We start from the raw sequence: 22,658 nt of genomic DNA on the forward strand, positions 1-22,658 counted from the left end.
CATTGCAAAGCATTAGCCAACAGAAAACCTGCTCTTTGCAGGCTTTGGACTCATGCACACAACAGTCACTCATGTTCCATTTCCTCATAGGCATGCAATGGAGAGTGAGAAAAAGCGAAAATAAGAGAGAAAAAGGAAAGAAAAAAGGAAATGGAAAAAAGAGCAGGAAACCAGATCCAGCAGCTTGTGCTGACTTCTTGTAAGGTAACCTCTCCAAGCTCCCATAAGCATATCTAAAACAAACTTTTGTCTCCTAAAACCACTGCTAAGTCTTCTAATCACACAAATGTGTCATTCAGTAAAAGGCACAGCTACATGGATAATACTGCTACAGCCAGGGCACAGATGGTCAGTCATGTCCAACATTAAGAAATAGTGCATCCAGTTGCAGAAATGAGGAAGCTGCTAGATGCAACAATTCCAGCCATAGCAGCATCAGATTTTACTATAGGAAAGCCAGGTTATTTGCCAATGTCTTACAATGGAAATTGAGAGTGTAACACCTTGCCCTAACACTGCAACAGAGCTGCAACCTTTAATTGTACTTTCCCTTTCCTTCCAGCCTGCCCTTCTGGAAGATTTTGCTTTTGTAACTGGCCTATTAAAGGTGCAATAACTGTTTAATAATTGGATAGGTGTGCTTGGTGTTGTGCCAGCATAAGTCACAGAGGAAAGATGCTTCTTTCTCTCTCCCAGGCTGATGTACTGCAGATGTAATTGCGCAGAGTCTTTTGAATGCTTGGTGTAGCATGTCTGGTTAAAAAGGAGAGGAGAAATTGAGGGCAAAAAATGGGGAATAAAGGTCTTGGCCACATGGGGAGATGTTGGTTGACAAAGCATTTCTGGGAATCAAGAAAACATTCATGTTACTTCCCTTGCACTAATTTTTGCTTATTTTTTAGTAAACTCTTTGGAGAAAAGAATTTAAAATTACTCCAGAGCTGATGAAGCTGCTGCTTTTGGGACTTGTATTAGAATGAACTTGTTTTTCTTTTTTAAAGAAAGCTTCTGTAAGCTTATCTGGATTTATGGCATGTTCCAGATCTCCAGAAGGGAAAGTACCCTGACATGAGGTGTTCAGATGTGTGTGGAAATGCTCATCTGCGCTTTCTGGTACTGAGGCACTTTGGGTCTCATGTCAAGACAAACATGTTACGTATTTGCCTAAAGTGTCTCAAACTCAGGCACCTCCTCCATGCCCACAGCCTCTGTTCTTTGTTCTTCCTTGGGTAGTAGAGCAGGCTGGAGCAAGCAGACCTGCATTTCTCCTACAAGACATGTTGTGTCTTTTTTTTTTTTTTTTTTTTTCCTAGAGAACCACATATTTTTTTAGGGGATCCTTCATTTTCATAGGGAACACTGCTGAATCTGTCTGTGCCAAATGTCCCCTGCTGCTACTCAGGAGTCTTTGGGGAGCAGGAGGGTATTACAAGGCTCTTGACCTTGAGGACAGCAGTGGACAAAGAGGAAAGGAGAATTTCAAGGCTGTGCCAAAGCATGGAGATGAAGTTTAGCACTTTGAGGTTGCTGTGCTTGTGCTGGGTATCTGCAGAATGGGAGGCCAAGAGAGGTCCTCCTGGAGAGGAAATGAGATATTTTCATTTTTCTGGGACATGTGCATGTTCACAACTTTTTGTTTGGGGGACAGTATCTGCTGATTTGGCCTGATAATAGGCAAGCACTGGTGTTTCAGGACATGTGGAGATACACATGTGGAGATGTCTTTGAGGAAGCAGGTCATGCAGAGTAAATGTGTATGTTGTGTCTATGTAGAGGACAAAATGGTTGGTGTGTGTTTTGCTTCCAGGTGTGGCGGGTTGACCTTGGCTGGCCACCAAAGCCACTGTATCATTCCTCTTTCTGAACTGTTCAGGGGAGAGAAGTTATAGCAAAATCCTGTGGGTTGAGTTAGGATAGACTGCTTTGTCATAGGCAAAATAGCCTCAGCTTGGGGAAATTAATGTATTGCCAGTTAAAATCACAAAAAGGATAATGAAAAATAGGAACATTATAACACCTTTCCCCACCCCTCCCGTCCTTCTGGCACCACTTCACTGCTGATTTTCTTTACCTCCTAGCCTCCAGTGGCACAGGAGGATGGGGAATGGGGGCTACTGTGAGTCAGTTCCTCACACGTCTCTGCCACTCCTTCCTCTGTGGGGCAGCACTCTTACTCCCACCCTGCTCCACCGTGGGGTGCCTTCCGTGGGAGACAGTCCTCCATGAGTTTCTTCAGTGTAGGTTCTTCCCATGGGCAGCAGTTCTTCCTGAACTGTTCCAGTGTTGGTCCCTTGCTTGGGGTGCCATTCATCAGGCACAGACTGCTCCAGCCAGGGTCCCCTGGAGGGTCAGAAGTCCACATTATGGGTCCACAGGTTCTGCCAGAAGCCTGTTCCAGAATAAGCTTCCCATGGGGTCTCAGCCTTCCTTGGACATTCCCTTGCTCTGGGCATGAATTCCTCCACAGACTTCAGGTCCTGTAGGTTCTGCTCTACCATGAACTCCCATGGGCTGCAGTGGCAGAGACTGCCATATTGTGGTCTTCACCAAAGACTGCAGAGGAATCTCTGCGCTGGTGCCTGGAGCACTCCTCCCCCTTCTCCTTCACTGACCTTGGTGTCTTCTTAAATCTCTTACTCCAGATGTGCTAACACCTTTGCTGATGGGCTCATGTTTGGCCAGTGGTAGGTCCATCTTGGAGCCGGCTGGCATTGGCTCCATTTGACATGGGGGCAGCTTCTAACAGCTTCTCACAGAAGCCACCCCTGCAGGCCCCCTATTACCAAAACTTTCACACATAATTCCCATTCACCAGGGATTTGGTCCAGTGCTTTTGATTTAGAATTTATCTGAAATACCATTAGTTCTTGGAAATGACTAATGTAAATATTCCACCAGAGAAGAGTCTGCTCATTGTTGTGTGGGCAGGACCCTTTTCATCAGAATTTCCAGGAAATCAACAGGGCTCAGCCAATTTCTACTAGCACAGTTTGCCAGGTGCTCTTGATTTTCTTCATCTTAAATGCAAGTTTGTGAATGGAATACACTGAGTTGGTGTGTTACCAGTGAACAAACGCTCACATTTGCATTAAAAGTATTGACATCACACACAGGTGCTTTGTTATATAATACAGAGAAGTTACAAGCTGTAATTATCTTTAGCTACCTTCTCAAATCTTGTTCACAGACCAAAAAATGTCCCTATGCACCTGAGGTAGGTTCCTGTGGTCGTGAACTGTTTGATCTGACTGCCACCATCCAGGTGTCCTCGAATCAAGCCTGCTCAATCAAGAGGCTCTGATCTCCTGGTCAAATGTGTAGGAGACCAGTGCCTTTTGGCAGCTTGCTGTGGCAGACCACGCTGTGCTGCCCGCAAGAAGCAGTGTGTGAGAAGGGGTGTGAGAATAAGGTTCAGTTCTGCATTCTTCTTTGCATCACATTCAAATTACAAACCAGTGCCAACGACAAACGTTGTTTTTTACTATCTGCTGCCCAAAGCTGTTCTGCTTTGCTTCTCTTTCTCTTTAAGCTTCACCCTCTTCCCTGTCTTGTATTTTTCTTAGTTCCTGACCTCTCCTAGTTTGTTTTTTTTCTTCTCACCATCCTCTGCATCTTTTCTTCTGGAAGTAAAATACTACATTTCTGTAGTATCTGAATCTGCCTCACAAAACTATGCATTCCTGCACTACCTGCAGGCTGAGGGACCCAGATGCATAAGCCACACAGAATTTGACCTTCAGCAGTGATGCATTTGTCAGGCCTGATTTAAAAACACATTATGTGGTTTATACAACTGAGAGTTGTTTGTAGCCTTATTGGGAAGGTGTGGGGCTCACATACACCCTCTTTCCTGTTTTATACATCCCTGGACCACTGCAGAGACAAATTTAGCACCAGGGTCCCTAAACTTAGTGCCTCTAAGGTCCTCTGTGCTCCAAAAACTAGAATGGATGTGAGGCAATGGGTCATCTTCACCGGCTTCTGAAGAGCAAGTGTTACCTCTCACAGGACTCCATGCAGAGCTCTCACTTTCATGCTCCACTTGCAACCCTGAAATGGGTGACCTGATGTCTGGAGACATTGTAGCAGTGTAGTAAAGAAGCTGTCAGCAGCATGGAGGAAAATCAATGGAAGGGGAAAGGCAGAGTAGCTTTGAGCCTGCATCCCGAGGTGTCTCAAGGCCTTTATGTCATCCGTGGGACAGCATCACATCCCTCCCACAAGGTGGATGTCAGAAAACTAGACCACTGCCTCAGCACTGTTTTCTGTCCTTGCACCCTTGGCTCTTCCTAGGTTGGGGAGTTGACGAGTCTCTTAAAATGCAGCTGTATGGTTGCCTCTTGTGGTGGGTTGGTCCTGACTGGACACCAGGTGCTCTTCAAAGCTGCTCTGTCATTCTGCTTTTCAGCTGGACAGAGGAGAGAATTCTTGTGCATTGAGATAAGTATGGGAAGAGATCACTCACTGATTACCATCATGGGTATGATCCTCAATCTTATTACCAATGAAATCAGAGTAGGGTAATAAGAAATAAAACTAAATGCTAAAGAATCACCTTCCACCCCATCTCTCCCTTTTTCCTGGCCAATTTCTCTACCTCATCCCCAAGAAATGCAGGGAGTTGGAGAAGACTGCAGTTAGTTCATCACACATTGTTTCTGCTGCTCCTTCCTCTGCAGGGTGAGGACTCCTCTCACTCTTCCCCTTCTCTAGCCTGGATTTCTCCAGGGGCTGCAGGTGGATCTCTGCTTTGCTATGGACTTTTGTGGGCTACAGGAGAACAGCCTCACCATGGTGTTCAGGTCTCTTGAACATCTCTTCCTTCCTCTCCAACTGATGTTGGTGTCTGCAAAGTTGCATCTCTTGTATATTCTCACTCCTCTCCCTGGCTCTCCTTTCCTACACAGTAACTTCTTCCTCTTCTGTTACTCCAGAGGAGCTACCTCCATGGCTGATGGGCTTGCCTTGACCAGTGGTGGCTCCATTTTGGACCTGCCTGGCACTGGCTCCATTGGACAGGTGGTAAGCTTCTAGAAGCTTCTCACAGAAGCCACCTCTGTAGACTGCCCCTCCCCACCCCTCCATGAAAACCTTGCCTTGCAAATGCAGTGCATCCATAAACCATCACTTCTCATTTTCTTACCCACAACCAGGAACAGTTCATTTCTTGTTGCTCAGGTCAGGGTATGGTTGTGTGTGGGTGTGGAGTCAAGTTTAAAAAACGTAATCTATGATTTCCTATATGGTTGTTTAACAGAATCATGATGTTCACTAGAGAGAGGTGTGCCCAAGCTTCAGTTTCCAAAAGCGCACATGCAATTGCATTTCTGTGCCTAAACAAATAATGCTGAAGAGCCCATGTTTACACTGCAGAAGTTGTCCAGCTGACATTTTTCAAAGCAATTACATTTTTGGATGTGAAAATATGCAGGGATGAGTAGGAAGATGGACACCACATCCAAGAAGAACTTAGGGTCCTTGAAGGCATCTGTAATAAAGCATTTGAAAAATAGGGCTGAGGTGCCCTAGAGCAGACAGGAAGAAACAAAACTAGCTGAAACATGAGCCATGCACTCTTGCCCCTTCCACAAGCTTGGAGGTGGCTGTGATTCATGCAATGACAGCAAGGCTTGAGGAACCACACAGCCAGAGCCCCAGGACAGAGGAGCCTCCTCCCCTCTAGTCAGACTTATCCATCAGACATCTCAAACCACTGCTACATCTGGGTAGAAGAGATGCTGTAAATGTCACATCCCTGCTGGTGGCAGGTATCACCTGTTTCATAAGGATTTCACAGCTGTTTGGCTAACATATATGAGTGGTTTGTGTGTCTGTCTATATGACCAGGGTGACCACTGACAGATGGTACCCAAATGTATGACTGAGTTCAGGTCACATGAGTGCCAGTGATGCACTTCAGGCATCTGTCAGCTCCACTTTGGCTATTTTGTCTATTTCTGTCAGGAGTACGAGGGAATCTTTTCCTAGTCACCAGCAGGGCATGAGGAGAAGGCCCAGCCTTGGCTTTTCTGTGTGCTACAGAGGAGCAGTAGGTCCTTTTCCATCCTCTCTACAGCCAGGCTGCACCTCAGCCTCCAACCAGAAGAGGTTTTCAAGTTACTTGGCTATGCCACATGTGGACCATTGCCCTCCCAGTGAAGTTTGGTCATATGCCTAGTGAGGACTCAGGGGAATGTGTGGATCTTCCTTTTATTTTCTGCTCTGCTGAAAAGGTGAACGCTACTGCAGCCAGTGCTGTCATACCAACTCCCTGAACTGCTGTAGGGGAAAGGATGTGACAGTGCTTAAAGATAAAGGGAGGCATAGCTGCTGCTTTTCTTTCCTGTGCTGGACGGCTAACTCTCCCTCAGTGTGCTGTCACATCCCACAGGATCCCTTGAGACAGTACATCTCCAGAAACCTCCGTATGAAGAAAACCGAAACAGTGCTGAGCTGAGAGAGGAACCTGAACACATCTGTATACATCACATGATTCTCAATGATAGTTAATGTTTACACCTTTCTAGTTAACTATCAGGAGCTAAATAATTCTACTTTATTGCCATGCAATTTCCTCTCATGGCAACTCCAAAATGACTTATGAGACATTTCTGAGAAGTGTGATACTCATTAATAGCCTTTGGGCACCCCATGCCTCATGAGAGATGCCTTTGCATGAGTGCACTGCTGCTGCCTGCTACCAGAGACAAATGGGCTGGGCACCTGTACCTGGCACAGGTGCTGTGCTGCAACAATTTCTTCCTTGACTACCCCATGTTTGGGATCTGTGAGTTGTGTTGGAGCAGTGGGGGTTTCTGCAGAGGGACACCTGGACAGTCCACATGGGTTGGTGGCTTTCTTCTTGGTCATCTGCTTTCTGATAAATCCTAGCTTTTCCCACTAGTGTTGCAGCACTGCACCAGGCAAGCACCAGTGTACAGGGATAGATGAGGTGTTCTCTCCTCCAGATAAGAGTCCCCCCTTGACTGTGGTCTGGGAGAAATCCTGTCTCAGTCAGAAGTTGTTTTTTTTTTTAAATCTGGAGATTTTCTTCAGATTTTACCCGAATTTGAGATGTAAACTTGAACCTTGATGTGGAGCTCAGTAGGGCCCTTCCCTTGAGGTTGTATTGCACAGTGACATCTGTGCAAGACAAGCACTTTCAGTCTTGAGTTTACTCTTTAGCATCATGTTTATGTATTTTCCTTCTAAAGCAATCACAGCCCTAGCTTTTTTTTTCCCAGCAGCTACAAAGCACAGAAACTTAGGAATACAAATACCAATTAAAATGGAGAAGCATGTTCTTTTTTGTTAAAAACGAAAAGAAAAGAGGCTGTAAGCAGGAAATAGGGTATGCAATGTAAAGAAAATAAATTAAATTTGTGTGTGTGTGGTCCGAAACTCTAATTTCAATAGTTGCAGCAGAGGCTACAATAACAGTGTCCAGACACAGAGTTGGTCTAGACAGGCCAATTAATGTTTCAGAGTTCTCTGAGCTCTTAACAAGATTAAGGGCTCCCTTGACTCATTTCTCTTTTCAGTATTGAAATAAAGGCCCAGATTTTTTCATCAGACTCTTACAGAAAGTATGCTGTCATTGCAACAAACTGGTTTATTCTGGGGGGAGGGTTGTGTGCAAAAAGAAAATGGTCCAGTGAGAAGTCCAAAGCCATCCCCAAATGCTGTCACTTGAAAACTTTGCTTCTGCAGAAAATGAAGTCACAGGCAGATAGTAACCAGGTTTCTACTGCCCTGTACCTCTTTGGAAGCCAGCTTGCACCATGAGGTTTGGGACACTGGTTTTAGGCTGCAATTCAGTAAAGTGCTGAAACTGGTAAGTCACTGCAAACACACATCACTTGGCAGCTGGTGGCCAGGACAGGGAGCAAACAGAAAGCCAGAGTTTGGTTGTTGGGTTTTGGTCTGGGCCCAGCTTAGGCTTGTTTCTCTTAAGAGCGAGGCTAGTGGTTGGCTGGCTGAGGGAGGTCAAAGGATGTTTGTTAAGGCAGGTGAATTGGAGAGGACAAGAATATGAGGGCACTCAGGGCTGGGCTGACATCTGCAATACCTGGGAGTACAGTCTTTGTCTTTGGACCACACCCACCCACTCAATGGCTGTTGACACCAATCACCCATTGTTTCTTGACTCCAAACAAAGATGGTGCTTCCAGGAGGACTTCTGTCTTAATTTACATTGACTGGTCACTGGCCTTTTGTGAGTTTTTGGTCAGAGCAGAAGGAAAAGCTTCTGAACTGCATGTACCCTGCCTTTTTGTGTGTGTGTGTACCTCTTATTGTAGCTGGCTCATGTTGCTTTTGTCTCCCATTGTCATGGTTTGACACTGGCCAAATGCTGGGCACCCATGAGAATCATTCACTCACCTTTTCTTGCTACAGTTTGGCAGAGGAGAGGAAAAAAGATTAATCAAGGCCTTATGAATTGAGATAAGGATTGAGAGAAAAAAACACTCTAATGGAAAAACAGGTTCAAATTTTAAAGTAGAAAGTAAATTTATTATTAACAGAGTCAGAGGAAGATAACAAGCAGTAAAAATAAGCCTTTAAAACACCTTTTGCCCCCCAGCCCCTCCCTCACACAGACTGTGCAGGAAGACAGGTCATAGGGGTTTGGTCAGTTCATTTCTCGAGATCTTTTTCACCCAGGGAGAGGGAATTTCTGTAACGCCGTGGGGTCCCTCCCACAGGCAAACAGTCTTTCGATAACTGTTGTGGTGTGGGTCACTCATCCACAGGCTGCAGCCTTTCAAGGATAGGCTGCTCTAGATTGGAAGCAAGGGCTCTCTGGGCTCTCTCTGTCTCTGGAAGCAGCAGCTCTCTCTCTCTGTTCAGGTCTCCCACTAGAACACAGCTTTCTCTGGCATCCACCTGCTCCAGCATGAGCACTTTTCCCATGGGCTGTGAGTAGATCTCTGTGTCCCCTCTGGACTTAATGCACTACAGGGTGATAGTTTGTTTCACCATAGTCCTCACCTGCCTCATTGCCTGCAGAGAAATCTCAGCTCCAACACTTGCAGCACCTCCTCCTTCTCTTTCTTTTCCACTGACCTTGGTATTGCCTTGTTTTCCCTCACGTGTCCTCCCTTCCTCCTCTTCTCTGACTAGAAGGAAAACTGCTGTTTGGAGGTACCATTGCCAACAAGTTCCACTAATCCAGAGAGTCTTGCAGGATCCCACGGAGCTGAGAGGTTGATCTCATCTAGGTTCTGAGTTGGGGAATTGCTCACCGTGCTTCCTGCTGGCCAGGCAGCCCCACTGCTATCACGGGGGCAGTGGAGGCCACCGCGGTGCCGGCGTATTTAACATCTCTCTTCATGCAGGGTATTGGGAAGGGGGAGCTGCTGTCCCGGCCCTCTGCCCGCAGTGTGGTTGGCCAGGGGCCGCCAGGCAGGCAAGGCTCTCCACAGGCCGTGCCGAGATGGTGGTGGCCCTGGTGGCACATCGCCACGTGCCACACTGGGGATGGCCTCCGGTGGTGGCGCTTCGCTACCTCTGGGGAAAAACTGCACTTGCGCTGTTTTGATTTTCTTCTGAAATATGTCATCATTCTAACTGGGCCAGCAGCATGTCATCTTCAGAGCCATCACAGATTGGCTCTGTCAGACATGACAAGCTTCCAGCAGCTTCTCACAGAAGCCACTTCTGTGGCACTACCCGCTACCAAAAACCAGGCTGTGCCAAACTAACACACCTGTATAGGTTGGGAATCAGCTGATGTACATTAGCTTGAGCATCTGTCTTGAGAAGCACTGGGCATCTATCTAACACCTTCTCAAGGCTCTTATTTCTGCAGCCTCCATACAATAAACAGCCATTCAGGAACCTGTAGAAACAACCCAGTGCTTATTAATTTTCTTTTTCTTTTTTAGCACAGATGAAATCCCTTTTTCCCTAAATTAAACCCAAAACACTTGCAATGCCTTAAGACAAGAGCTCAAGTCTTTATTAGGCAAATGGTATTTGTTGGAATGCGCTCTCATTGAAAGGTGCTTAAGAAAATGCCTAATCTGATGCCTTTGTCTATTTGGTCCTGAAATAAAACACTTACCATCCTTGGATCAGCACACTTCAAGACTGCGTATAACTGAGTGTATGCCGTAGTGCACATCCCCACTTAACTCCCTGCCTTGACCACTCCATGGTCAAGGAATTTTTGTTAGCCTTGGCCTTGATTAATGGGCAGTTAAGTTACCCTTGAGCTTATCAAAAGAACTCTTTGTTCCCAGGAACTTCTGTTGTCTAATGAGCTCCAGTTTTCTAATGAATAGCCTTAAACCCTTCTTTTTGTCTAAATACCAGCCAAAGTGGAACAATATTATTGTTATTGGACTTTTTTTGAGGAAAATCCCAGTAAAAATTCCCCGATAGTGACCAGGATGGCGTAAGCATATTGTCTAACCCATGAACAGTGATCTTGAGTGAAGCACTTTCAGTCTCTTGGACCACAGTGGGCTGTGACCAGCATCTCTGTCTGCATTGAGTTTGTGTGGCAAGGTTATGGTGACAGAAGGGCTATAGGAATGACTTCTCTGACAACCTGGTGGAAGCTTCCTCTATGTCCAACACAGCTAATATCAGCTGGCTCCAAGATGGACCTGCCAATGGCCAAGACCAAGTCCTTCAGTGATATGGTAGCACCTCTATGATAGCATATTTAAGGAGAAAAAATGTTATTGCACAGGAACAACTGTAGCCAAAGAAGAGTAGAGTGAGCATATATAAGAGGAACAGCTCTGCAGACGCCAAGGTGAGTGGAGAAGGAAGGGCAGGAGGTGCTCCAGGCACCAGAGCTGAGGTTCCTCTGCAGTCTGTAGTGCAGACCATGGTGAGGAAGGATGTTCACCTGCAGCTCAAGGAGGACCACAGTGGAGCAGAGATCCACTTGCAGCCTATGGAGGAACCCCTGCTGGAAAAGGTGGATGTTGAAAAAAGCACCACAGGCCTGTGGTGGGAAGCCCACACTGAAGAAGGTTCCTGACAGGGACCTGCAGATCCATGGAGAGAGGAGCCAATGCTAGAATAGGTTTGCTGGCAGAATCCATGAGGGAGCCACTGGTGGAGCAGTTAATGAAAAACTGCAGCCCATGGGAAGTTCTCACACTGGAGAAGCCAATGGAGGACTGTCTCTCATGGGAGGGATGCCACTGTGTAGCAGGGGTAGGGCTCTGCTCCCTGAGGAGGAAGCAGTGGCAGAAATAGTAAACAATGAACTCACCATTCCCTGTCTCCCTGCACCAATGTGGGGCAGGAGGTAGAGATTAATAAATAAGAGAATAAAGTTAAGTCTGAGAAGGAGGGAGAGGTATGGATAATCTGTTTTCAAGATTTTTTTAAACTTCTGATTCTCCTATTCTGATTTTTATTACTAATATATTCAAGTAGTTTTCCTAAGTTTTGTCCATATTGGTGACTGATGAGTAATCTCTTCCTGTCCTTTTCTCAATTGATGAAGCTTTCTCCCCTGTTCACTTGAGGAGGGGAATGATAGAGTGGCTTTGGTGGGCACCTGGTGCCATGCTCACACCACACTTTCTGAGTGGGATGCCTCTTGGAGCTCACCAGCTCTCACACGTGAGACTCTGGGAACTGTTGTCAAATGTTGCCCAAGGGACTGGGATGATACCCCTGCCTCCTCGAGGGTCAGTCCTTTGACCATTGAGAAATGCAAAGGCATTTGACATATTTTACTGAACTTGAGGGGGATTTTTAAACAGGCACATACAAAAAAATCTATGTTTTTCTGTGCGTGCATATGTGAATTGATTTACATACCTTACAGCCTATATAGCAAGTGTAGCCTGAATGTCTCCATCTCAGTTTTACTGCTATGGTTACAGTACACCCTATTGAATAATTTTGTAAGTATTAAATTGGTCAATGATTAAGGGATGTTAAATCCTTTAGCTATAAACTGTGTTGGGGCTAAGTTTGGGCACAGCCATACCTAGGCTTCATCAAGAGTTTAGAAAGAAAGGGAGTCTTCACCAAACCGTGTTACTCAACAGAAGGGAACCCCTCTTACACTTTTGCATCCCTAGCCTCTGTATAAGTACTTCTAAAACTATTCTAATACAATTTTCCTTTGTGTGCTTCATGTAGGCAGTAAATATTAAAGTGGAGCCTGCCATTGAATTTTGTTGTGATTTTAGACATTTATAATAAACCTGCTTTTGCTGATGATGATTTGTTAAATTACCTAAACCATTCACTCATGACAGTGTAAACTTTGAGTTTCTAGCTCCCATTTCACTCAAAATACATCTGCCCTTTGTCCCCATGGCCTGTCTATGTTGGGCCCTCAGGATCGAAATAGAAGCAAAAGAGCAGTGTTTGAGTTGCATGCAGTTTTCTCCCAGGAGAGCCAGGCCCAGGCTTGAAGAAGTTGAAGCTCAAATTATTTATTGACACAGATAGAAATAAGTGTCCACTAAATACAGACACCATGAAAAGTTGCTCTGAATCATATTTTTGAGAAAACTCACCACTTTCCTGCAGTTCAAAATGTCTTCCCATTTTATCATACAAAGTCTGTTTCCCCACTTTCAGGAGGAGATTCACTTTTTCCTGATTTCTTCTTCTTCATTTTTTTTCCTAATTATTTGTCACAATTAAGAGATTTGCTCATGATGAGAAATAGCCACCTCTCCAAATTGTATACCAAGGTGGAAATTTGAACAATGATAAAAGATCAGGGTTTTGAAATAAGAAATGTCCAGCTAAACCTTCTGGCAGATGGCCAGAAACCCTCTCCTATTTTCGGCAATAAAACATGATGTTTAATTTGTCTGTATTTGATCTGGAATTGCTCATCCCTCTCTATCAGCTAGCATGGATATGGTAGCTTGAGTAGAACAGGATTGCTTCCAGAAACTAAGAATCCTTACCAGAAAAGCAAAGGAAAAAGTGTGTTCTATATTTGATATGTTAATATCACCTGTTTCGTTGCTGTATACTCTGTTAACACAAACAAAATGAGCAAAGATTGGAAAAAATATTAGAAATATGTATTGGAACTTCCTTTCTTACGCCTATCTCTAGAAAGATCTCTACTGAGTAGGACCTAACTTGATGTGATTTCCATAATGCAAAACTAGAACTGTATTAGATGCAATATATATATATAACAAATCTGTGGGCATTTTTTGGATGGTTAGTGCTGGACTTATATTCCAATTTACCTGAGGCTCTGGTACAGGAATCAAATCCAGGAGCAATTTGATTTCTTTCTTATTTTGTAGCAAAGCTTAGTTGCTGGAGTACAGACAGGAGACTTTGGGAAGAGGAAGTGCCTATTTCTTCATGCCTTATATCTTCTTTGTACCCAAGCTGCCAACTATCACATGCAAATATTAGTTTACTTACTGGTCTGACCCTTGAAAAGGAAGCCTCTTGCAGTCAATGGAGCTTTTTTACTTGGATGAATTGGTGACATTTTAAATTCTTGCAGTCTGGGCAGGGGGTTTTAGTAATTTGGATTTTGTGCTCAAGACATAAAGTTGACAACAGGACTTTGTAAGTAGAGGTGACTCAGTCTTTGTTTTATAGCCTCTAACCAATATCAGACTCACTTCAAAATTAGAAAATATTATGTTGCTCATTCCTTTTGGGGTAGATAGAATTACTGAACTTGCCACCATGACAAGTAACAAGCCCAGCACTTTCAGCACTCTGTGTGCAGCACAGAAGCTGTGCTATTTTACCTGAGTATGCTGTCTTCAGTACATAGACTCATGGGCAGGGAAGAGCTGCAGAATGTCCTTGAATGTGGATTCATTTGGACAGGCTGCTCTTCTGCAATTAAAACACAGCACTTACAAACCAGTCACTCCTTTGAAGTGCATTTTCGTGATTCCCTCGAAGCTGAGAGATAAACCTTATTTCCTCCTGAGAAGAGATATGATTGCAGCAGTTTATTGCTAGTGCAAGGTACTGAGGCAGAGTCAGGAAGCTTCTTTGGATTTCCACTGTGCTTGCTAAAGACAGAGGATCCTTGCAGGTCTATGTCGTTGCAGTGAGGGGATTTTTTGTGAATATGACACCTGAATCCATACAAATGCTTGGCCTGCTTTTAGGTGGAGGAGGTATTACTAGTGAAGAAGAGAAGAAAGCCAAGAAAAGTATCTTGTACCAAATCTTCCCAAGCTTTAGGGAACTTCAGAATTTGCTCCTAAATCCATATGCTGCATTTCACCCTGCTCTTCTGTTTATCTGATCTTGTAGCTTCAGAGGTGGCATGGCTTGGGCTGAGTGCTCAGGGTTTGGGGCTTGTTTCAGGTTCAGAGTAGCTGCCTGTGAGTGGGACCCAGCTGAGGGCTGACCTGCACTCAGGAGGCTTGCACAGCTGTCACCACAAACAAAAACCCTGGTTGCCTCAGCCAGAATCAAGGACACTACTTTAGAGTCCCTCTGCTGCTAGGATTAACATTGCAGTACAGTGCTCTCTCACTTTGTCCTCCAGAAAATGTTGCTCTCTTCAAATTTATCTGTTCCTTACTAGGCATTAGCAGGTCTCTACCTGATTCTGAGGCAGCACCAGGACACAGTGCAGCACAGCACCCCAGCACCACAAGGTGATCCCAGGAGTCTGGGTTGTCCAGTCAGTGCCTTCCACCTCCTGTAAGGTGAGCAGGCCCCAAACCTCCCTTAGTTATGGGGATACTTGAAGGGCTGTCTTTTTCATGGGGATGTAGAACAGCAATATTCAGGGACAGAGAGACAAGGAAGAAGCAGTTTTGTCTGTTTCCTCTGGACAACCAATTTTAGGTAAGGTCACCTGTCTGGCATGACATAGCACCATATTTCCTGAGTTGTCACTCTTAAGAAGAGCCAGAGGTTATTTTTTGAAAATGTGCAAATTTCCTCAAATTTTTGAACCCTTTTCACATCCTTTGAACCTTAAACATGAGGAAAATTTACAGCCCAACCACCCAGAAGGATTTGGTTCATATGAGATATTTCCACTGTAGACATTGTTCTAATCGCTCTGCTGAAAGCCCATCATTGTGCTTTGAAGCAGGGCTGGAAAAATATCCATTAGTGACATTCTCAGCTTAACCTGATGATTGTTTTCCTATTTTGTAGCATTAGTTGTCATTATTATAGGTGGTTATTAAGTCCCAAGAGCTGGGATTCTGCTTCACTTTCATCCTAAGAAGCAAGAGGAGTGTCTGGCTAATGCCCTGAGAATGAGGGGTCAAGGGTCTCGGCTCTCACAGAGCCCAAGGAGGTGCTCTGCTGGGTGCCTTCCCACTGCAGTTAAGATGCCTGATCCTAAAGCCAGCAGGTCATTCTGACCCAGAAACCTTGTAATGAGCACTCCCCGTGGAACAAAATAGGATGCTAAAAGCCAGTGTAGCTTTTTCAGCTAAAAGTGGCTGTCAAATTCACACTAGATGATCAAAAGACTAGTCTGGCACAAACTGAATAGAACACAGTTAGTGACACAGATGCCCTCCCTCATCCCTGTCCCTTTCTTACACTTGAATACACAAATCCACAAGCCCTGCCAGAGCAGATGCAGTTGCCACCATCAGTGCTTTGCCTATGACTGCTATTGGGGTGACAATGTCACCCATGTGCCTTTGAGGGGCAAAGGAGCCTCTTGGGCACTGGATGAGGGCAAGCAGGATGGCTCCCCAGCCTCTACCTGCTCTCCACCAACCCAAGAGTTTTGCTAGCCTGTACCTTGGCTCTTAGGGAACTTGCTGTATCTGTAGGCTGAGTTTACTCTTACAAGAAGTAGCAATTCCTAGGGCAATGCCTCAGATCTGAAAAAGGTGCCCCAGTAGAAAATTTTTGTGCTACCTGGACCTTGCAAAATCTGAGGTATCTGGCTTTGTTCATACACCATTTTTACTGGCTCAGCTTTATTCTCAGTGCTGTGGCACTCCTCCTTTGTCAACGAGTGAGATCAGAAGGAGAGCTTATGTAAATCCACAGAAACAGTGTGCAGCACACACCCATCTACCAGGCAATCTGTGTATTCCCAAGAGCTTTCCTGAACTTGGCAAACTGCAAACTACTGAGTATAAGTCATTCATATCAGCAGAGTTGAGAGGTAGTCAAAGGATGTGATTTTATCAGATGACTCAGAACTGGGAGCATTTATTCCTCTCAAGCACCTTTACATCATCCTGACTCAGCAAAACAGGTCCAGTTCAACATTTTTTTTCTGATATAGCAAGCTTATTTGGGATGTTTTCTTTAATGTAGTCTCCAGTCTGCACATCCTGATGATCATGCTCAGAAAAGCCCCTGCTGCAGGCAAAACACTTTGTCCAGGTATTGACATAAAAAAAGTCCCAGTTTGACAACAAGACCTGGCACAGAGTTTTTGGGCACGGAGCCTCCTTGGCCCAGCAGCACATGTCCTGTGCATAGGTGTACCTCCTTGCATGTCTGTCCGCACACATGGGTTTTCCAGTGTGTGCTGGTATGTGCCACAAATACCACTGTACCAGCACTGTAGGAAAATCCCAGAGACAGGACATTGGACTGAACAAGGCTTTTGTCAGTGGTCTATCAACTGGCTATCATTTATCAGCAGAAAGAATTGTCCCTCAATGCACCTTCACCTGCAATGAAACATTTATTTTTCCTTTACTTTAAAAGCTCCTTGATAACAATTTGTTCATTATTTACTTCTTCCACTGTCAGGTCAATAATAAATTTTTAGATCCTTTTTACATTGTGCCCCACCTTACATGGAAGCCATCATCAGTGAAATAAAATGTGATGAGGTACCAGAGGATTTTGTATAAGCCACAGAAAGGCACAGACCTGAAGAGAAGTAAGGTTGATCTTTCTTCCCCTTACTCTTGTTTTGGCTTTAACACTACCAAAATATTTTGTGATTGACAGCCTGCGAAGTCAGCTCAAGTATTAAAGAAGCCTTTTTCTGAGGGCTTTAGGGTAGTGCTGACACACCTGTCCACCAGGGCATCCTTCAGTCACTGATTCTGGGGACAGGTCTCTCAGACTGGGGAGCAGCCTGCTCCACTTGTTGGTAGCTGGCTGCACCTGGGGTTTGGCAGACAAAACTGTGGCTCTGTTGGATGGACATTTTCCCCAGGGTCCTTGGAACCACAAGAGGGACATCCCCAGACAGCCTCTGGGGTTTTGGACCAGCCTTTCTGGGTCATGTGCTCTCATTTTCACCACAGCAAAATGTACTCCCAGTAAACCCCACCAAGTTCTTTGGATAACCCCCACCAGGCCTGGGACATGGGGCTGTGATGTCTCCAGGTCTGTGATGCCTTCCTGCAAAGTTTCAGGCTTAGGAGAACTGGGGCTCCTCAGCTGGGGATTGTAGTGTTCAGGGCTGCAGGATCATGTCCAGGGAGGCTACAGTTTACCAGTGACCAGCATGGGACTCCGCGAGATGGATTTCTGCTCAGGAAATCATTTCTTTAACACAGGAATAAACTCAGCTTAGATCCAGAGACAGAGAGCCCCGAACAGAGGCAGGGTGGTGGGACAGAACCAGGGTGGAGTTTAAGGTTGGGGTCTAATAGGAACATAGCAAGGGAGAAACCCCAGGGGCTCAAGCCCAATCTGAACTCCTTGGGCTGCCACTCCATGAGGCCACTGCATGATGGTCCAGGGTGGGGCAATTCTTCCTGGGCTCATCCCCCTAGGCAGATGGGGATGGAATCCACTCTTCCCGGGCTTTAAAGGACCACACCTCTCACTTTATCAATGTTTATCTGAAACTAAATCAGTGCCTCGCTGGGTGGGGGGGCACCTCACAGGAGATCAGTCCACCTCCTCATCTGATCATGCCTATGCTAGTGCGTGTGTTCATATAACATATGTATATGTGGGTGCATATGTGTAATCAAATTTACATGAGGGGAAGTGCAAAATTAAGCATGGTACTGGCTGGAGAGAGGCCATAAAGGGCTTTTTGAACTTATCTCCTCTTGCACTACATCAGAGCAAGGGGCATTCCTCACCTGGAAATCCAGTTTGATTGCGAAAGAGAAGGAAAATGGCATTCACAAACTAAATCTAGTACAAGTCAAATGAAAAGCTGGTTTCATTAGCAACTGGTGCAGAGTTCATGTTAGGCAGGCTTGCTCTTTGATTAAGGCTCTTGAATGTGCGATCATAATCTCTGACAAGCAGAAGATAACAATGAGAAAGGCTCCATAAACTCAGAATCATATGGCGTGAGTGAAAAAGAGCTCAAGGATGGAAAATTGCTTACTCTGACTTCAGAAGATGGAGGTAATCAGTTAATATTTTTGGTTTTACTTAGGTCTTTGATGTGATCTTCAGCAGGAAACAGGTATTTTCTATACTGTCATGGACTAAGGGTATTAAATGGGGAATACTAAATGCAAACAGGGAACAGACATATTATTTTCACTAGAAAACTATTTGTGGCTTCTTCATCCCCAGGAGTTCTGAAAAATGGGGAGGTTTCAAAGGGAGCTATAGAAGTCTGCAGCAATTCTTTAGCTGAGATAGGAACACAGAAAGGGCCATGCTGAGCAGACCAGTGGTCCTGCTACCTCGAGGTCTTATTATTGCCAGTGATGCCCCGGGGTTGTTGCAGACAGGTGCATGCAATGATGCCTCAGCAGGTCAGAACAGGATTGTGGTGGTACTGGAGCCACGAGTAGGGGGCACCTTTGCAATTAAACATATTTCTGTGTGTTTCTGTAGAACCTTGGGGCTGCTGTTGCAATGGAGAGGCACCTGTGGAAATAATCTTTTCATTACTGGCTGGCTTAGCCATTGTCAGTTGTCATCCAGAAAAAGGCTGGATTCCTGGTACTGCCTAGCCAGCTGCAGTATGGAACACATTCAGGGACCTCTCCCTGCCACTAAGGTGCAGAAGCAGATGAAAAATCAATTTAAGTCCTCCAAATGCAGCATGAGATGAGTTTGCACCTGTCCAGCTTTCCCCTCTCCACATGATTGCAACACCAAAGGTTTAGTGTGAAAGCTAATTTATAAATCCAAACCCATATGATCCAGCAAATGTGGGGTGTGATGCAGGATGGTCTGCCTGGGTCTGCAGGAGGAAAACCAGCTATTGACCACCCAGATGAAATTCACTTCACTGTGGAGATCTGAAAACCCTATAGCAGAGAGGTAAAAACCAAAACAAACAAAAACCCTCAAGAAAACAAGAGAAATTAACAACAACAGTGAAGGAATCTATCTAACTGATGGAGAAGCTGAGACCCTCAGGTTGCAAAAGTGAAGGCCCTAAGCCTTGTGCTGCTGGAGGTGGTTGCACACCACTTTTCTCTTGTTGGTTCTCCTGCTGCCTGGGTTGGGGCAAAATAAGTCAACCCAAAGGTCTGCTCACACCATGGCTTCTTTTTAGGAAAGAAATAGCTGCCCTGCCACGTGGTGAGGAGCTCTATCTTCTGTAGGAGCCTTTGTGCAAGAGGTTTCAATGGGTGAGTACCCCCTCATTGGGAGTGGCATCTCAGCAGCTGAAGACACCTGAAGCCAACTTCTTTCTCTTTTTTTAAACTATGCTTAACGTTTTTGCACCTGCCAAAGGCCGATGATGCCAATAAAGGACAATGCTTTTTGTTGCCTTCAGGCCAGCTGCTGAGTCCTAATGGCCTTATGCATCAGGGAAAGAGAACAGTGCCAGGATTGGTCCTTGCAGATGATCCCCTCCACTTCTGTCAGTGGAGCAGTGGTCCACCAGGGATGAGTGCTGGAGTGATGCTGGAGTTGCCTGTAGTGCTAGGCCCGTTGGTGGGGTCTGTGTGGAGGTACCCAGCACCTTTTCTTTTGGTAGAAATTAAATATCCTTCTTGGTATTATATGTTTAAGGGTGCAGGGGAAGCCCACTTCAATGAGAAGGAAAGGTGCCAATCATGACAAAAATTTGCAATCAGAATAAGCTTTTTCATTATAGAACCACAAAACCTGTGCAATGTACAAAACTGGGCATTGGGTAAACAAGGCATGCAATTGAAAGAATAGGTGAAACTCAGTTTGGGATGCTTTTCATCATCATCCCCTTTTACTCAGTAGAAACTCCCCAAGTTAAAGTCAAGGTGGCGAGCATTTCTCATCTTCCTTCTATGATCCGTGCTGACCTCTATTTGTATTACTTGTATTACTTGTATTACTTGTATTATTTGTATTATTTGTACTATTTTTTTACCAAAAAAAATTAAGGAAAGCAAGTCCCTTCCTCTTCTCTTTTACAAGCCCCACTTCATGCTAATGGTGCAAGAGATTGTTGTCATCACCCACGGTTACACCATCCCTATGTTTTCATGTAGTTGCCTGAATATGTCTGCCCAATGTAGCAACAGATCTTTATCCTCCAGTGACGAATTCCTTGTAAACCTCCTCATCCTACTGGTACAGTCTGAGGTAACAAAGCAGTGCCTTGCATAAGTAAAAGAAAGTTCTGAGATTCTCTATTATTTTACAGCTGAACGGGTTTTGGACATGTGTTTCTGCTCTGCATGCTTCTGACCAAACCATTTTTCTGGAAGAATTGTTTACAAAATTGTAAGTCCCAGGGAGAACTTTTCAGAAAAATGATCAGCTAAGACCACATCTGTCTGCATTGTCTAGCTTAAATCCTTGGGTTAAATCCTTGTTGCTGGAGTTAAACAAGACTGTGTAGTTGATCTGGATGGTAGGGAGTGATTGCTGGCTGGCATCTCAGGAGAACATGGGCTGCACAGTGGTGGGGGGGTTGGGAGAGAGTCCTGCCTTCCAAGAAGCCACTCACCACTTACCAACAGAAGGTAAGTGGCTGGACACTCTGGAGACAATGCTTTGAATGTTTTAAAAGAAATAAAACTGCTTCTTTCTCAGGTGGATGGCCTTGATTGTGCAGCATCTTTCCAAACGCAGAGAGTGTTTTTAGGTAGACTTCAGCAGTGCCCAAGGGTCACAATCTGCCCAAACATCTGGCTTTGAGTGGGGTCCCAGACAGTGCAAGAAGTGAACTGTGTTTTAAAACCACTTCCTCTGAAAGATGAGTGGCTCAAAAAAGTGCAGTTTCATTGGATAAAGACTTTGTAAATGAGGCATAATTTTTTAAATGCATCACCTCCACTGCTTTGTTACTAACAACAGAAGACCACTTAATTGTTTCAGGAAGAGTTTTTTGAGGCAAAACATGGAGCTATTTTAAAGCTCAAAGCTTTTCTGTTGCTTTAACATATCATTCCTTTTCAAAGAAGCACTGACAAACTTCAAAGTTGAGAGGAATTGCACCAAAGCCCCTTGAAATGGGCAAGTGCCAGGTTCACCAGGATGCATCACAGAACTCACCTGCAGACTGAACTTTGAGGATGGACCTTGCTGCCTGTGGTGGTGGGGAGTCTGGGGGAAAAGCATCCTTCGAAGGGCTTTTGCATGATGGGCACTTAGGGTCCCATAGCCTTTCCATGCTAGTGCTACTCCTTGTTAGAGAAAGTAAAAAACAGCTTCCCGTAGGGTTACAGCCTCTTTTGGGCAAACATCTGCTCTTCCATGGGGTTCTCCACAGGCTGCAGGGGGATATGTGCTCCACTGTGGACCTCCATGGGCTACTGGGAACTTCCTGCCTCACCACAATCTTCACCATGGGCTCCACCAGGAGAGTCTCTGCTCTGGCTTCTGGAGCATCTCCTTCCTCTTCTACACTGACCTTGGTGTCTTCAGAACTGTCCTTCTCACATATTCTCACTCCTCTCTTCAGCTGCTGTTGTGCAGCAGTTTTTCCCCCTTCTATAATTTATTATCCCAGAAGCACTACCCTCTTTGCTAATGGGGCTGGACTTGGCCTGTGGCAACCCTCTCTTGGAACTGGCTGGCTTTGGCTCCATCCCCAGACACAGGGGAAACTTCTGTCATCCCCTCACAGAAGTCACACCTTGCTACCAAAGTCCTGCCATGCAAACCCAATACAACTGGATAGAAGAAAGAGGGGCATATGAACTATTCTGTCCACTGGCTAAGGAGAATTCTGCTGAGTGTGATGGTGGTGACCTGCCGAAAATAAGTGCCCATCCTCACTTTAGTACTTTGGTGGTACTATGCATTTGAAGTGCTTTTGACTGTCTGGCAAATCCCAAAGCTATCCATTGACCCTGGTGTTCACATCCTGACCTGCTCCATTAAATGCACATTGCACGCAGTGCCTTCCCTGCCAGAAGTGCAGCAGTGTGGTGTTTATGCTGCTCTTGCCCTGATTGTGTTGCCAGCTTTGTGAGCACCAATGCAGGAAGACTAATTAATGAAGCTTATGCTTGCAGCTTGTCTGAAGGAAAAAGTATCAGCAGGACATTCATGCATTTGAGTATTGTGGGTGAGTATTTTAAGTTAATGCCTCTTCCCAAACACATGTTTCTTGTAAAGACCAAAATCTGTGTTTCACAGCACCCAGTCCTTGCTGTATTGCCAGTGTGAGGCATCCTCATAAGCAAAGCCACACAGCTGAACTTCCTGCAAAGTTGCCTTGTTTGCAGTGGGCAGTTTGAATCAAGCAGGAGCCAAATGAATGGAAATGGGGAGGTAGTGACAACTGAAACATATCTGGCACTTATAACCTGCACCTTCATGCAAGCAGAGTTTGCAAATGAAGTGTATGTTCAGAGAATATAATCAGGTGGGTATCACTTCTTTGAGGCTGTTTCATTGTGGAATGCCTCAAGTAGATC

At 45.1% G+C, this 22,658-nt stretch overlaps 1 protein-coding gene across 4 annotated transcripts in view; it reads left to right on the top strand.

Annotated features, from left to right (window-relative positions):
- LOC111941258 (uncharacterized) overlaps positions 1-22,658 on the top strand; it is a 33,136-nt gene that overhangs the window by 3,282 nt on the left and 7,196 nt on the right. For 2 of the 4 annotated variants that reach the window (XM_086868347.1, XM_086868346.1), the window contains exons 2-3: positions 91-204; positions 20,435-20,514. In XM_086868347.1, the coding sequence (XP_086724473.1) occupies positions 151-204; positions 20,435-20,514 (134 nt within the window). In that variant the 5' untranslated portion in view covers positions 91-150. The remainder of the gene's footprint in view (positions 1-90; positions 205-20,434; positions 20,515-22,658) is intronic. The other 2 variants (XR_002869923.2, XR_002869921.2) reach the window with 1 other exon arrangement.

Source organism: Cyanistes caeruleus, chromosome Z (assembly GCF_971803275.1).
Source record: "Cyanistes caeruleus chromosome Z, bCyaCae1.hap1.1, whole genome shotgun sequence".
In the NCBI taxonomy this organism is placed as follows: Eukaryota; Metazoa; Chordata; class Aves; order Passeriformes; family Paridae; genus Cyanistes; species Cyanistes caeruleus.